Below are 15663 nucleotides of genomic sequence, written 5' to 3' on the forward strand. Positions count from 1 at the left end.
ATTATTACAATACCAAATGTGTTGGTGTGCATTAGGGGAGAAAGTGTTTTCCATACCACTGGGAGGGGGAAATCACCTGCCCCAGTCATAAATACCTGCTCCCTCCAGGGAGCCTCTGGCCACACCATCCTCTGCAGGACCCCCAGTAGTGGGGTCCCATTCTGCTCAAGAGACCTCCTGAGATGAAAGCTCCCCCCAGCACCTCCAGACCAGTCTCTAGAGCTTCTGTTCTGCTCATGGATACGTCCCATGCATCCTTGCTGCCTCCTGCCTCCCCCAGCAACAAGCCCCAGCTATGGGAGATGCTGCTGTCACTTCAGCCAAGGAGAAGGGAGGACTTGGAGGAGGTGTCCAATACTGGGCTCTGTGGAGCCAAACCTGTCCCACTGGCTGCATGGGAGCAGGTGAGCATCACACAGAAGAGGCAGCAGCAGGTGAAGAACATTTCTGTGCTGATGTGTGGCCAGAGGCTGAGCTGGGAGAGACCTCCGGGACCTGCTGATGTCCCCTGGGGCCACAGCACAGCCTCACTGTTGTTTTCTCTCTCCCTAGAACAGCTCGTGCCAGGGCTAGTGTAATTCAAGTGGGACACATCACAGCACCCACGCAGGCAGCAGGATGGAGGGAGGAGGTGGCACAGCCCCCATGTCCCTGTCCCCCTGCGGTGGCAGGAAGGACAACAGTGAAACACAAGCCACCATGAATAAGAATGGGCTGGTGAAGGGTGCAGCTGCCTGGCCCTGGCTCAGCCGTGCCCTGTGCTCGTCCCGCCACCCGCTGTGGGGACACGAGACCTTCCTCATGGGACCGTCATGTCTTTCCCAGGCACCTCCAGCCTGGGGAGCAGCTGCTGGCCTTCCTTGCATGCTCATTGCAGCTCCTATATCCAGCCCCAGGGGCTGATTACCAAATCTCTCCTGTGTTTCCTGTGCTGTCCCAGCTCCTAAGCATCTCCGTCACTGCTGGCTTGCCAGGACATCACAGCCAGGCTGAGTTTTAGCAGCAATACCAAGGGTGCTGACAGTTTAGCCCCAGCATACAGCTCCATGCATTGCACAGCCTGGCCGCTCTGCTGCAAGAAGGCCTCTCCCATCATCTCTTTCCCTGGGGCCACAATTTCTCTGGAAACCTTTATTTCTGCTCTTGCTCGGCTCACACCCCCTTGCACACAAGGTGAGACTTGGGCCGGCTCCCAGCAGCTGCCGGATGCTCAGAAACAGCAAAAAAGAAACGACCTGCAGAAAGTGGAGGTTTGGGGAGGCCCCAAGAAGACAGAGCCGGGCTCTGGGGACCAACCCGGCTGGCAAAAGTACCCCAAGGTGTTTTTCAGATGGAGTTACAGTTCAGTGCTCACCCGTAGTTTGCAGAGCACAGCGGTTGGAGAGGTGCTGTGGCACAATGTGACAGGGAACTGCATCTCTGTGCCAGAGAGATGGGGCCAGGGCACAGCTTGGGTGCCACTTGTGGTGGCTGTGCCCAAAGGATGCAGGAGGAAGGGTCTCGGTCATGGCAATCATGCTGCAGAGAAGGACCAGGCATGGTGAGCACCCAAATAGGGGGCTCTGTTTCTTGGACAGCCTGTCTAGGCTTCACCCTTCCCCAGATTGGCAGTCCTGGGGACTCTTTGGGGTGCTGGGGACAGGAGCTGCGCACCAATGCCACTGAACCCTGCAGCGAGCAGGAGAAACCCAAAACCCACCTCCTTCCCGCACTTCATGTGCTGCTCTGACCTCGCAGCCACTGGCCCAGCCTCCACCACTGCCTGTGGCTGCGTTCCACATCTCCCGCAGGGCAGAGCCGGTGCCGTTAGGGAGCTGGGGTGTGATCCTGCTTCGCCTGGGGTAACCCCATCCCCTGCCCTATGGCACGGAGCCGTGTTGGTGCCAGCACCCCCGCCCTGCACTGCACCTCTGCCAGCTGAGGCGTGGAGTCGCCGAGTGCTCCACAGACAGGCTCACCTCCACCGGGCGTGCAGAGCCCCCAGCCTCGGTCCTCTCCCTCAAATAACTCTGCCATGGTGAGCACGGCCCAAGGACATGAGGCTGGACAAGGCAAGGGCGGGCACAACAACAGGGGCCCCAGCGTCTGCGCTGCATTCAAAACCAGCCCCAGGGAAAGTCCCCACCACGGCCAATTTACATGAGCAGGAAAGACGCCGTCTTGCGTAGCAGCAGCTTTGCCATTTTTAGGTGCAAAGGCCAAGCTGGTTGGAGCAGCCGTGGTGTTTTTGCAGAAGCAAGGGTCAGTGACTGGATGCTTCCCTGTTGTTTGCAGTGAAAAAATGGCTGATTTCTGCAGGAGGCTCTGGGTGCTCCAGGCAAACCTCTGGCTGATGGCCCTGGCTGCAGGTAGGCATCCAACACCGGCTTTGTGCTGTAGAGGGTTGAAGGAGCAAGAAAGCATGCACATTGGCATGCGTCCCTTGCTTTGTGCATTATGGGACTCCATCCATGTCTGGCTTTAAATAAATTAAACTTTACAAGTTATGAGTTTTCGCACGAAGCCAGACTGTGGGGTGATGGGGAAAGTGCAGGGCTGGGATGGCACGCAGGAGCTGGTGGGCAGCTGGGGCCAAGGGAGCTGGGGAGCCGGGTGCCGAGCGGGTGCAGAGCCTTCATGGCTGTGGTGGAGGGAAAGAAGAGTTTTCTTCACCATTTATTGTTCATGGAGGCTGGAGGATGGGAGCAAGCTGGGGACAGCACATCGCTGAGGCCAGGGCCAAGCCACCTTCCTTTGCTGCACAGGGCTGCGTGTTCAAGAGAGGAGGAGAAATGGGAGGAAAAAGGCTTTTGTGGTTGACCTGGGGGGGTCAGTGTGAACATCCCTATGATGTTCCCTTTGAATCCCCACGGAGAAGCAGCCTTTCAACCCAGGACAAGGCTCCTGTCCCTTTCCTCCCTCTCCTTGATGCAAGGGTACCCACAAACCCTGAAGCAGCCCCCACCCTCATCTTCAGGCTGAGGAACCTCAGCCTGTGGGAGAAAATCATGTAAAGGGTTGCTGTTGGGCACCTGAGCCCAGCGCAGATTTGACGTTGCAAGGGTTCATCCTTACTCTCAGGGTGGCTTCAGAGAAGGTGGGGAAAGCTCAAGCTGCTTGTGGAGGCAATGGAAATCTTGCCTTTGGAGGGTCTGGGGGCTTCAAGGTGAGGAGCCAGCTTGGTCATCATTCAGAAACAGCAGCAGAGCTCAGAGAGCGAAGCCCCGGCTGCAGGTGTCAGGGACACAAACCCAGTGCACAGGCTGGAGAAGGGGCATCTCTGCATTGTAAAATGAGATGAGGCCAGAAGGGAGAGTTTGTCTGCAGGGGGGCAGGCATTAGAGACAAACTGGGCAGCCTGGTCCAAGGAAAGTCTCTGGAGCTAAGTCCTCACCATGCTGCTCATCGGGGCGGGAAGGTCTGCAGCGGGGCAGCAAAGTGTGGGGCAAAGCTCAGGCTGGGGAAATGGCTTCTTGTTCTTCTTATTATTATTCTCTTCTTCTGGGGGGCTCTGCAGCAGCCCCAGCACGCTGGAGGTGGTGCAGCCCCCACCTCCGTGCCAGCTGCCCTGCAGCAGGGCTTGGCGAATGCTCACTGAGCAGACGGAGCTGGGCGCTGAAGCGGCGCGGCAAACAGGGCTGGTGCTTCCTGCCCAGCTGCAGCAAGAGGAACTGGGCACCCGCGGGGCACCGGGCTCCTCGCCCCGGCCCAGTCCATTTTAATAGCAAAGGCAGGTTTCACTGGGTTGTCAACCAGAAAGCAGCTTACTTAATTCAGGAGATGGGGTGGAAATAAGAGGGCTTGTGCTCAAATGGCCTCTGAGTGGGGTCTGGTTGATGCTCCTGAGCTCACTGCCCCATATGGGGAGGGTATGAAGGACCCACAGGGCATGCTGTCCCATCTGGAATGTCCTCAGTGGGCTCCTCCTACAGGAGTCCTTGGCCAGTGTCTCAGACCCCTTCTCCTGTCTTGCAGGTGGGATCTCAGCAGTTGGGAACAGCACCAGTAACAGTACAGGTAACATCTCAGACCCGCTGGGCTCTTTCATGTGTCCCCAGGGTCCCTCCCAACTCTCTGGCTGTACCATGAGGCTGCCAACCCCAGCAGAGCCACAAATGTCCCCAGAGCCCTTCCCAGGCTGCAACCTCCTCTGGGGCATCTCCCTCCCCTGCTCTGCCTCTGCAAATCCAGATCCGTTTTGTCTTTCCTAAGGACATGAGCATTTTAACTCAGCATTTGCAGAGTGCATTGGGTGATCGGGCCATGGCTCGGGACCAGGTGACAGAGGTGATGGGCTTGTGCCATCCCCACCTCCAGGATGCTGAGCATGAGCTCTGCCACCCAGACAAGTCCCAGCTCTGGGACATGAACACAGGCAAAACACAAAATACAGCAAAATGAACAAAAAAAAAAAAAAAAGTAGAAGTGATGGGGAGAGAATCCAACTGGGGGTCTTGGCAAAGGCTCCATGATGCATGCCAGTGCAGACTGTAATCTGGGAGCCAAGCTGGGGCTAAGAAGGCATATGTACATAGAGATGGGTGGGAGCAGCAAAAAAGTGACCCAGTGAAGTCACTTCCACAAAAAAAATGAGTTTCCACTACAAGCACCATAGCTTGACGTGCCCACCCTTGTCCCCTGGCAGGCAATGGGTGCCGAAAGCTGCACCAGCACCCGCGCTACGTGGCGGCCAAGAGGAACACACCCATCAGCTTCATCTGCTACACCCCAGAGCCCCAAAGCATGCAGTGGTACAAGACGGTGGAGGGCAGCGATCAGATCTATGTGAGGGACCAGAGCACCTCCCGCTTCAGTGTCGAGAGGAAAGAAAACTTCATCAACTTCACTATCTTCGGGATCAGATACGAGGACAATGGCATCTACGCGTGCGACAGGAAGAACCTCACATCGGAGAACAAGCGGCCGCACATGTGCGGGACGGAGCTCAGAGTCATGGGTGAGTGGGAGCCCCCCGTCACCTCCGCCGCTGGTGTGTGCCCTACACACACTTTTCCTCCTTCCCCCCTCCACGTGAAGCCCACATCACACTCCTGGCACCAACCTTTCCTGTGCTGGTGGGACCCCTTCAGACACAGCTGTAGGTGCTCCACCACATGGCAGATGTTTCTTTGCGTGCTGGACAACCCCCCAGGTTTGCCTTGGCATGTCCATCCCATATAAATGCATACCAGGGAGTGCATTGCCCTAAAAAATCACATTTTTCCCAGTTCTGGTCAGTGGTGGGTCTTACCCAGGGTGCCCCATTCCAGAATTGGTCCCTGATGCCAGCCTCAGGGGGTTGCAGTGCCCTGGTCCCTTCCAAGAGACATCACCCCAGTCCCCTTCTCTGCTCTGGCACAAACCTGTGGTCGTGCCGAGCTTGTCCCCGTTCCCTGGGAGCCTGGCACGGAGACAGGGCTCAGGGCTCTCTCTGTGCTGCTGCTCCCAGGTCACAGCAACATCCAGCAGATCCAGAGCAGGAACACCCTGAAAGATGCCATCATTATCATCCAGTCCGTCCTGCTGGTCGTCTTCATCAGCGTCCCCATGCTCCTCTTCCTAGACAAAGTGAGTGGCAGCATCACCAGCAGCGGGGACGTCCCTGGCTCCACCGCCGCAGTGCTCACAGCAGTGCCCCATGTCCTGGGCAGGGCAGTGAGGGCACTGCTGGGGCCGGAATGGGCAAGGACCGGGTTTGGGGACATGGCTACCTGAAAAAAGCATTTAAAATGGAATGGGGGAACTGTCCAGATTTGCCTGTGGAGGCTGTGGGGTGGAGGATCCTGGCGCAGGCTGCGCCAGCTATTGTGAGAGTGCTGGTGACACCCAACCTGTGACTCTCCTCTCTATAGGGTGAAGGCAAAGAGAGCCCTGAGGAGGACCACACCTATGAGGTAATGCTCAATTAATTATAGAAATACCTCTGTAATATCAGTCTGAGCCTTGAAACAGCCAGTTATGCCCTTGCTGGGTGCCTGCTAGGTACAGCAGCCCTCGCAGAGGCCTGCGTTCCTCCCAAGTGCTTATTGCTCCTTGGCCATAGAGCAGCTTGTAGACCCCAAGCCAAGCTCTAAGCACATTCACCCATCTGTCTCCATCTCCCCTTCCAGAAGCTGCCCTGATCCCTGTGGGAGCACTCTGGAGATGGGTCCCCGCTTAGGGGTCCCCCTCCCATGTCTCAAACTCCTTCTTCTCGGCACAGGGTCTGGAGGTGGAGCAGATGGCCACCTACGAGGACATCACTCCTTTCCGTGACGTGAAGGCCAAATGGACAGTCGGGGAACACCCAGGGGAGGAGTGAGGGGTCTCACACCCACCACCAGGCCAGCACCGGTGGCATCGCTCCCTGCCAGCACCATGCCAGTGCCCTGTGGGGACAGGCACCCAGGTCCCGATCTGCCACCACGGACCTTCAGCTGCCTCCAGCAGCCCTGCACAGAGCTCGAGCCTTGCTGCCCTTCGGTGCTCGCTGCGCTCCCCAAGACTGTCCTGCCCCAGCTGCTGAACCCCTAAAGCCCATGTAGATATTAGGAGCCAACCCCAGCCCCCTGGTCGCCAGCAGCCCCGATCCCCAGGCAGCCCCACATCTTGCTCTGAGCTCCTGCGTGGCCAACACAATGGCAGTACGGTGCTGGGTGCTGGGGCTCCTCTGTCCCCACCACCTCATGGAAGGAGAGGACCATGCTTGATCACTCCCCGTGCTGCAAGGACCCTTGTGGGCTGTGAGACCCCGCTGTGGGCCCTGTAATCCTGGCAGTGGAGCCAAGGTGAGCAGAACTATCGGGGTGTTTTAAGTAGATTTGGGGCCACTGTTTAGCTCTCAAGCCATAGACGTGCCCAGCAGGCCAAGCTGGAAGTTGTAGAAGCTGGAAGATCCTCTGAAAGTGCCTCGTTCTCTCCAAAGACTACAGAAAAGCTGGGGAGGCAGCCCAGTCCTGGAGGGTCTTGCACAGGGCTTGCTCCTCACCAGGCAAGAGTTGGCCTGTGTCAGAAGGATGTTCCCTTGGAGAGGGACAAGTGCAACCTCAGAACCTATGGGAAAGATTTAAAGTGTGGGACACAGATGTACGACTGCTTTTTCAAGCCGTAATAAAGGTAATGGGTAAATTCACATCCTGCACCTCCTGTTCCAGACATCCAAGCTGCGTCCTGCCGTGCCTGATCCAGGGGTGTCCTCGTGCCGCATCCTGGTGCCACCCCACTATAACCCTGGTGCCAGGGTCTGTGGGATGTCTGGGAACAAGGAGCAGCTTTCTGTGGGTTCTGCTCAGGCAGCTGGAAACCAAATTTCACCCCTTCAGGGCCCCAAGTGCAGGCAGGGATGTGAAGTTGAGAGCAGCTGTGGGCTCTGCTGGAAGCCCCAGCTGAGCACTCACAGGGGGACCACCGCGGCCCCAAGACGTCAGTGATGAGCTTGGGACGAGACAAAAACCACCGCCAGGAACCAAAGCAGGAGGAACAGGGCCCCATGCCAGGAACAAAGAGCTGAGCTCTGCTCCAGATACATGTGCTCTTGCAAGAAAAGCTAGAAAACATCTGGAGAGGAGCAGAACGGCACTAATTGGTTCTGTTAATAAAAACTGTTTTGGCGCGGCAGCAGCAGGCGTGCGGGTGACGGGGCTCAGGGCTGGCTGGGCACAGCACCGGGGCTTTCACTGCCGGGGGGGTCCCCGGAGGCGTGGGGAGCCCATCACGGTGGGTTTGACAGGATGAAGCTGGACAAGGCAGGACACCAGGGTGACGGGCAGTGGGGGGGGGGGGGGGGTGACAACAACTGTGAGGCTGAAAGATGAGACCTCCCCAAGTCATGGATAGCCAGCAGAAAAAAAAACTAGGGTAAAATTACGAGCAAATAGGGAACAGGCTGGTTCTTGTTTACTGGTAAATCAGCTTAATGGAAAACTGGGATTCAATCTAAATAGCACAAAAACAGCATTTTAAGGTTGTTTTTTATTAGTTAAATGAGCTGTCCTAAACTGGCTACATATACATGTATTTAAATGTTACTTAAACACGTCTTACTTGTAAATTTGATTAACTGAAGGAGTACTCACAGTGAGGGAAGTGAATTCCTGGTTTCCATGTTTGTCAAGATTTTAGAACTAGCAGGGCTCATCCCTCCATGCCTTGTTTTCAGTTACAAAATGGGAGAGGAAGGCAAATTTTCCGGCCTTCCCAATTCCCAACTGGTTTCTCAGCTCTGTGTAAACAACTCACTCCACTGACTTAACCGAATCACACGAAGCATGGAGAATTTGCTGTTTCCGTCTGTAGAGGAAGCAATGTCAAAAGCAGTTTCGGTGACCCCAGTTCCGCTCTGCCGCTTGGCTACTCTCTTAGCCCAGGGCCTTAGCTTCCTTTAAAATGCCAGAAGCAAATAAGTATTTCTGTATTGCTAGGGTTTTACTTTAATTGCTTAGATTAGTTTCTGGGGAGTACAGAGATGGGTTTTAATTTTATATTGAAATAGGCTTGTATTTAAAATGCACTCAGTGTAATTAAATACATTTCAATATATACAGTCCAGGCTCTGTATCCTGATTCTTATCCCCACCATTGAAGTATGACTGGGCAGACAGTTGTTTTTAAGTCCCACTGGGCTGCAGTCCTGGACCTCCTTCAGCCTCATGATATCTGCCATTTAGAAATAGGCTGGGTGAAATTGAGCAGTCCTGGCTCCAGAAAATACACACACAAACACACAATTCAAACTGAAAAGGACTATTTACTTTCAGGGTAGTGAGCTAGCAAAGGCAGTCAACCATCACTTAAAGCCTCTACCATCCATCTCGTTACCGACGGAGCTACAGAGCCTGGGCCGTGGGCCAGCATCTGGCTCCTCAGTCAGGATTCACCGTTTGTAGGTCCCCGGCTGGGAACCTCTGCACAAAACCCCTCCTGGGGGGCCAGGAGGAACCAGGGCATACACATACCTCCAAGGAAAGTTGCTTTATTTGTCCACAGGGCAAGGCGGGTGGACGTGGGACCACCCTGAAAAGAATGGAGTTTTTTTTCTCTTTCAAATAAGAAAAGGAACTTGGAAATTACTGAGCCTCATGCTGCTTTATTATGTTCTACTTTGGGTCGCGCATGTGGGCACTTGGAAGCTAGGAAAATGCCAAGCTGATATTTGCAAGCTGCTTATGCAAATGTAATCGTGCCAGTGGTGTGTGTTCGTCCAGCCCAGGATCCGAGCCATACACTGCCATCTCCACAAAGCTTCTGCCTCATTTAATGCACAGAAATTATGTGAGTGGGGAGAAAACAGACCTCGGGGGCACAGCCTGGAACATGCTGGCATCTCTGTGCTTGGCTCTAAGATGAAAATTGCTGGTTTAGCACCGTGCTTTTGCTAACAGGGCTGGAGGGGCAGCAGGGTAGCAAGTGATGGGCAGCAGTCTGGTGCAAGGTGCTGTATTAATCTAGCTGCAGTGGTAGAGCATCATCGTGAGCAGGCAGCAGAGCCTGTGCTGGCTGGTGGGGCTGCTGCTCTGCTCACCTCTGACGAATATTGACATATTTAAACACAATCTGTAGTAGAAAAACACACCCAGATGTTGCTGGCTATTGGGTGACCGGATACCTGATAGCTGCAGGACCCACTGTTCCCTTTTCTCTAGGGACTGACATTTACTCTGTGACACCACCATGCGAGTGAACACCCAGGGGCTTCTCGGAACAGATCACGCTCTCCCCAGCGTGTTTATTAAAGAGCTCTCGCACCCTTTGCTCCACTGATGATGCTGCCTGGTGGAAACTGGAGCCAAAGCAGGGGGGCAGGCCAACCCAGGGGCTCGGGGAGCCAGAGCACTGCCCCTGACTGGGGACCAAACAGGGCCCTGAACAAACAGGGTGGCTTGAGGCACCCAGTGCCCTGGGGGGAAAGAAAAGTCCTTTAAGAACCACAACACACAGCTCTCCATCCCAGGTTCTGTCTTGTCTTGCTCAAAAGCAGGGATAGGTGTGCTGTGACCTCTGCTCTCCCCCATTTCTTCTCCCTCCTTTCCACACCAGCCCTCTGCTCAATGCAGAGATATTTCTCATTCCTGTCTCAGACAAGAGCAGAAAGCGGCTGATGACCAGATCTTCTCACAGCTTTGCCCAGCTGAGGATGTGAGAAACCTCCCAGGGCTCTGGAACTTGGATTTGCAGCAGGCAGGCTGGTACCCTGTAACACACCTACATGTGACAGCTCTTCACCAAACCTGTGCCAGACAAACCAGCCAACTCCAGCGACCTTATTCTGTCTCTGCCTGGGAACTTCCACACTGTTTTTCAACAGGGGGTTGGTATCTCCTCTCTCAAAGCAGGGCTTTGCAAATTACTTCTGCAGTTCAATGCTTGAGCTGTTGCATGAGGAAAAAAATACATTAGACAATAAAAGCACCTGAGAACAAATGTAAGTAAAATAATGCATTGGCTGAAAATTTGAATCAAACCGTTACCTCAAGGAATAGAAATTGTTATTTAAAAAAAATCAACTTGTTCAAAATATCCCTTTTGAATTTTTGAAATTTTGGTAGCATGACAGAAGTTATGTGGCAGAAATGTGGTTCACCTGGCAACATCCACCCAGCTCTATCCCCACTAATGATAAATGGGAAACTACCTCTTTTGCTTTATGTCAGAGGTGTCCCAATCTGGCTTGTCAGCCCTGTTAACTGTGGGCCAGACCCTGCCAGGAGCAGGCAGGAAAATTAGGAGCACTTTCTACCTATGCGGGGAAATTCCACCATGTAAAAGCACTGATCTGATTTGGGGTGGCTCTTCCATGATGATAAAACCGTTATTTGCAATAAACAGCAGAATATGGAGAAACCATTCAGTGCTAATTTCATCCCTAGGCAAACATCCTCCCCAACCTTTCCATCTATGTATAAATGACTACAATTAGGTAGCACCATTGCGAACACGTGTGCATTTATGCATGGAGAAGATATAGAGAGGTTGTTGTGATCATGAACACATATATACATTTTAAACAGACCCCCTACTATATAAGGGGTGTCTCAACAGTTGCCATTACCAGCCTAGATGAAAGGAAGAAACATTCACTTTCAAGCAACATCTGAGCAACTCTCCAGGCAGAAATGGCTCCAGGTACTCTTCTTTATTTCAGTTTACGAGGATTGCCAATGCGGCTACAGGCAGCATTGTGTCCAAAGAAGGGCAATAAAGCTGGTGACGGGTCTAGAGAACAAGTCTTATTAGGAGCAGCTGTGGGCACTGGGGTTGTTTAGCTTGGAGAAAAGGTGGCTCAGGAGAGACCTTACCACACCCTACAATTACCTTAAAGGAGGCTGTAGCAAGGTGGGGATTGGGCTCTACTCCCAAGTACTAAGTGGTAAGATGAGGGAAAATGGCCTCAAGTTGTGCCAGGGGAGGTTTAGGTTGGATATTAGAAGAAATTTCTTTACTGAAGGGGTTGTGTGGCATTGGAATAGGCTGCCCAGGGAAGTGGTTGAGTCACTGTCCCTGGAGGTCTTCAAGAAACATGTAGATGTAGAAGTTAGTAGTATGTTTTCATGGTGGACTTGCCAGTATCAGGTTAAAGGTTGGACTAGATGGTCTTAGTGGTCTCTTCCAACCTGAATGATTCTATGATTCTGATTATGTGCTTTGGGTGATAGGATATTATGATAGGATGGTACTGTTGCCTATATATGCTCAGTGCCTGCCCTAAATTAAGACGTGGCAACTTAAAAATCAATGAAAAAGAATGGCTTTCCCAACAGCGTGACTTTTAACCATGGATTGACTCAGGTATTCATTATGCTAATGCACATGCAAGGGGCATTTAATGCTACAGGCAAGGGGCAAGGAGAGGCTGGAGAACAAGAAGAAAAGACATGCAAGCCAGAGCAGGAATAGTTATTACTAACATAAATAGTGGCAGGGATATTAAAACTCACATTCAAGGCTTAAGACAGGGATCAGGATGATGTCTAATGCCTATGTCCAAGTCCTACAGGCTCCAGGGCATTCCTCCACTGAAGGGTACTTGTTTGAGATTAACTTTGTGTCCATCTGTACTTACAGAGACCACTTGTGCGAGTTAGATGCTAGGCGTTAATAACCTTTAGACTTGTCAGGGATCGCTGGATTCTACAGGTGTGTGCCAGAGAGCAGAAGTTTTCAGTTACAACACAGGTAATGCAATCACTTTTCATCCTAGTGAAGGCAGACAGACAGTTTCATGTCAGCAGCATGGTGTAAAACAAGGCTACAGTGAACTATTCCCAGTCCCTCCCCTGGTACTCACCATCCCGTTTGCTCATGCATCGTACTCCATTCATGAAGGCAAGACTGACTGAAAAACATGAGTGTGTTAAGGAACAACACAGAGATGCACTGCAGTTTTCATGGAGCAACAATCATTCTTAAGGCAGAAAAGCATTGTTTGTAATACTGGGAGCAGCACAAGCCTCGAGGGCACATCCAGTAAAAGGGGATGGGGTGTCACTGGAGGGCTAAGATCATGCATGAACACAAACAAGACATTCTTTAGGGTTAGCACAGGCAGAAGAGGCCAGGAAGTAATATGCAGGTGCCACCCTCACTGAAGGACAGTTAACAGCACTCCCCTCCACTTTGCTGCAGGGTCGTGGTTTTCTCCTCTCCTCATCACTGTGATCACCCTGGGATTGCAGTGGCCACAAGAAGCTGCCACCTTCCCAGCCATGCCCCTTTCCAACCTGTTTGCCAACGCTGTGCTGAGGGCTCAGCACCTCCACCTCCTGGCCGCAGAGACGTACAAAGAGTTCGTAAGTGTCACAGCCTCCGGGCATCTCCTCATTAACCTGATGTTTTCAGGACCATATCACGGCTTCCCACCCAGTCCAATTTTCTAGAAACAGATGCGTTTCAACTACTGGTGTCTCCTGTCAGATCCTGAGGAGGAAAAAGGAGTCTTAATGGGATAGAACCGGCCTCTACCAGCCTGTCTCCTCCTCACAGCTCTCTGCCTCCACCCCTGATCCTCCTCAGGGCCACAGCTGCCCACACCCAAACCCACCACTCACAGCCAGCTGCCTCAAAGAGAAACCCAGTCCTGAGAGCTGTGGGGAGCAGCAGACATTTTGCAACCTTTCTGTGACAGTAACCTATGGCACTGACTTAAAACTATCCAGCTTCTGTTTTGGCCAGGAGCTCGAACAAGGTGTCTGCTTTGGCCAGAGCTGTTCAAGGGAGTCATCTGCCCCTCAGGAGAATGCAGTCCGTGTGGTCTGTGTTCACCTCAGCACTTTGGCTTAGTGAAAGCAAGACCTATAGGTCTAGCAGCTACTGTGCCAACCAACACGTGATTTCCAGCTTCCTACCTGCCAGTCCTGTACAGAGATACACTTCATGTCTCACATTTCTTTCTTGAAAAGAGCAACCTGTCAGGACAGCCTGAGGAAAGAGTCAGCGCTCTTTTCCCAGTACACGGCCAACAGATCTGGGTGTATTTGGGATGTCTCCACAGGAACGCAGCTATATTCCGGAGGACCAGAGACACACCAACAAGAATTCCCAGGCATTCTGTTACTCAGAAACCATCCCAGCTCCCACAGGGAAGGATGATGCCCAGCAGAAATCAGTAAGTTGTCTCCCCTGGGCAAGCACAGAATTCTTTCAAGGAACAGAGGGTTTCCATCTGTGAGCACTTCAGTGCTTGCTGAGGTATCACTCCTCTCTCCTTTTACTATTTACACCTGCATGCAAAAAAAAAGACACCTTTGGGTTAGCCTATAAATCATACCCCCACCCCAAAGACAGTAACTGTTGTCAGAACAGGATGTATGTCTGTCTGATGCTCCTCAGTCTCTAACATTTGCTAAAGGTGCAGAAGCAGGGGCACACCGACGGGTCACCTCTGGGCTGTTTCAGAAGGAGCAAGACACACAGGTAACATTACAGAACACCTCACCTGCACACCTTTGACCCCCTTTTTTAATTTCAGGATATGGAGCTTCTTCGGTTTTCACTGGTTCTCATCCAGTCCTGGTTGACCCCAGTGCAATACCTAAGCAAGGTGTTTACAAACAATCTGGTTTTTGGCACCTCAGACAGAGTGTTTGAAAAACTAAAGGACCTAGAAGAAGGGATCCAAGCTCTGATGAGGGTAAGTTGCAGTAGGTAGCATGATTACGGAGTAACAGAGATCTCCTAAACACAGGGCACTGAGCTCTCAGGGTCTTCTACAGGATCCAAAGACCATGAGAAGTCTCCCCACCTTCCACTCCAAAAAACATTGGCATCCTTTGAACTTTGCTTACTTTAACATAGTCACATCACAACACTCCACTGCACACAATTCATCACTGGGAGCATGAGAAAACTTGTACCAGATGTTAACAGCACTGCTATAACCTGCATAGCAGCACAGGCCAGGAAGATCACAACAGTCTAGACTCAGTCTTTACAAACCCAGCAACAAACGATACTCCATTGGTTAAACTTGCTGTTAAACCTGATGTTTGCCCTATCTCCCCAGAAAACACTTTAAAGTGAAGCAAATTTTGCAGAGTTCTGCATCCTGACTTCCAAGACTCAAGACATTTTATAAAAACAACTCATATAAGTCTGTGTACTGATGGAAGCTTATACTCTGATGTTTCTCTCTTATATTACATTTAAATTAACCTAGCACACAGACAACTGACAGCTGGAGAATGTACTTCAGAAAGATTACTTTTGGCTTTGTTATTTTAAATGACATTACTTATTGTCTGTCAGGATCCCATCTTCGATTTGCTCAGCATCACCACAGCTAGAGCCCCAAGACCTGTCTCCATGTGATGTCAGTCTGGACGATGATTTTCATCATCTAGCACCTAAATAACTACAAAAGTCAGGCACAGAGAGTAAACAGAGATCTTCTGTCCTGACTGTAGTCTGTAGCATTTCCAGGTTTTGCTCTCCGTTTGATATAAGTTTGGGCAATGGGAAGCAGTACCCAGTAACCAGATAACGATCACACTTTAGCCTTTTAACACCCTGTTTACTGAACAAAAACGGTTCTTTTGTCCGAATCAGCTGGCAAGCAAAGCAGGGCAGGAGGAGAGGCGGACTGCAGCTCCAGATGCACATGGCTCGGGTCTGGCTTCAAGTTCTGGTCACTGGAAAAGTGTGAGGAAAGAGAGCGTTACTGACCCCTCTCATGACCTCCTCCTCTCCAGTGGCTACGGCCGGACCCTGCTTCCCTGCCCCACTTTTAAGAGCCTCTGGTGCGAGCTCAGCCCCGGCCCTTTCCCTCCTGCAGGAGCTGGAGGACCGGAGCCCGCGGGGCCCGCAGCTCCTCAAGCCCACCTACGACAAGTTCGACATCCACCTGCGCAACGAGGACGCCCTGCTGAAGAACTACGGCCTGCTCTCCTGCTTCAAGAAGGACCTGCACAAGGTGGAGACCTACCTGAAGGTGATGAAGTGCCGCCGCTTCGGAGAGAGCAACTGCACCATCTGAGGCCGGGACGGCCGCCCTCCATCCCGGCCCCTCGCCGCGGGCCTGCCCCGTCCCCTCTCACGAAAATCGCTCTGCCCCGAGGAGAATAAACCCGCTACCGCTGAGCTGTGCCCGTCTGCCTGCCTGGGGGGACGGGGGGCGGATTTGGGGCGCTTTTCCCCCGTACCATACACACACACACAGCCCCGCCGGGCCTGCGCACCCGGCCTGGGCGGGCAGGGCCGAGGAGGCGGCGGGGA

General features: G+C 52.6%; 2 protein-coding genes across 2 annotated transcripts; both read left to right on the plus strand.

Annotated features, from left to right (window-relative positions):
- The first annotated feature begins 2164 nt into the window (after window positions 1-2164).
- CD79B (CD79b molecule) lies at window positions 2165-7090 on the plus strand. Its single transcript, XM_084496065.1, has 6 exons — window positions 2165-2348; window positions 3955-3996; window positions 4625-4936; window positions 5429-5547; window positions 5832-5873; window positions 6182-7090. Exons 1-6 carry the CDS (start codon window positions 2282-2284, stop codon window positions 6278-6280), a joined length of 681 nt encoding a protein of 226 aa, XP_084352191.1. The 5' UTR covers window positions 2165-2281; the 3' UTR covers window positions 6281-7090.
- Window positions 7091-12542: 5452 nt separating this feature from the next.
- GH1 (growth hormone 1) lies at window positions 12543-15647 on the plus strand (the record flags this gene model as incomplete). The annotated part of the gene is made up of 4 exons (XM_084496066.1): window positions 12543-12743; window positions 13445-13558; window positions 13922-14083; window positions 15224-15647. Coding segments are annotated over 4 exons (678 nt in total), but the record flags the coding sequence as incomplete, so codon positions are not given.
- Window positions 15648-15663: the final 16 nt, after the last annotated feature.

This window comes from Aythya ferina (assembly GCF_964211825.1).
Source record: "Aythya ferina genome assembly, chromosome: 23".
Lineage (NCBI taxonomy): Eukaryota > Metazoa > Chordata > Aves > Anseriformes > Anatidae > Aythya > Aythya ferina.

Bases quoted from the DNA above. Each gene is read 5' to 3' on its own strand.
- CD79B (XM_084496065.1), top strand. From the start codon at position 2,282: ATGGCTGATTTCTGCAGGAGGCTCTGGGTGCTCCAGGCAAACCTCTGG. The intron at 2,349-3,954 runs GTAGGCATCCAA...CCTGTCTTGCAG, and splicing joins GCTGATGGCCCTGGCTGCAG to GTGGGATCTCAGCAGTTGGG. The intron at 5,548-5,831 runs GTGAGTGGCAGC...TCCTCTCTATAG, and splicing joins TGCTCCTCTTCCTAGACAAA to GGTGAAGGCAAAGAGAGCCC.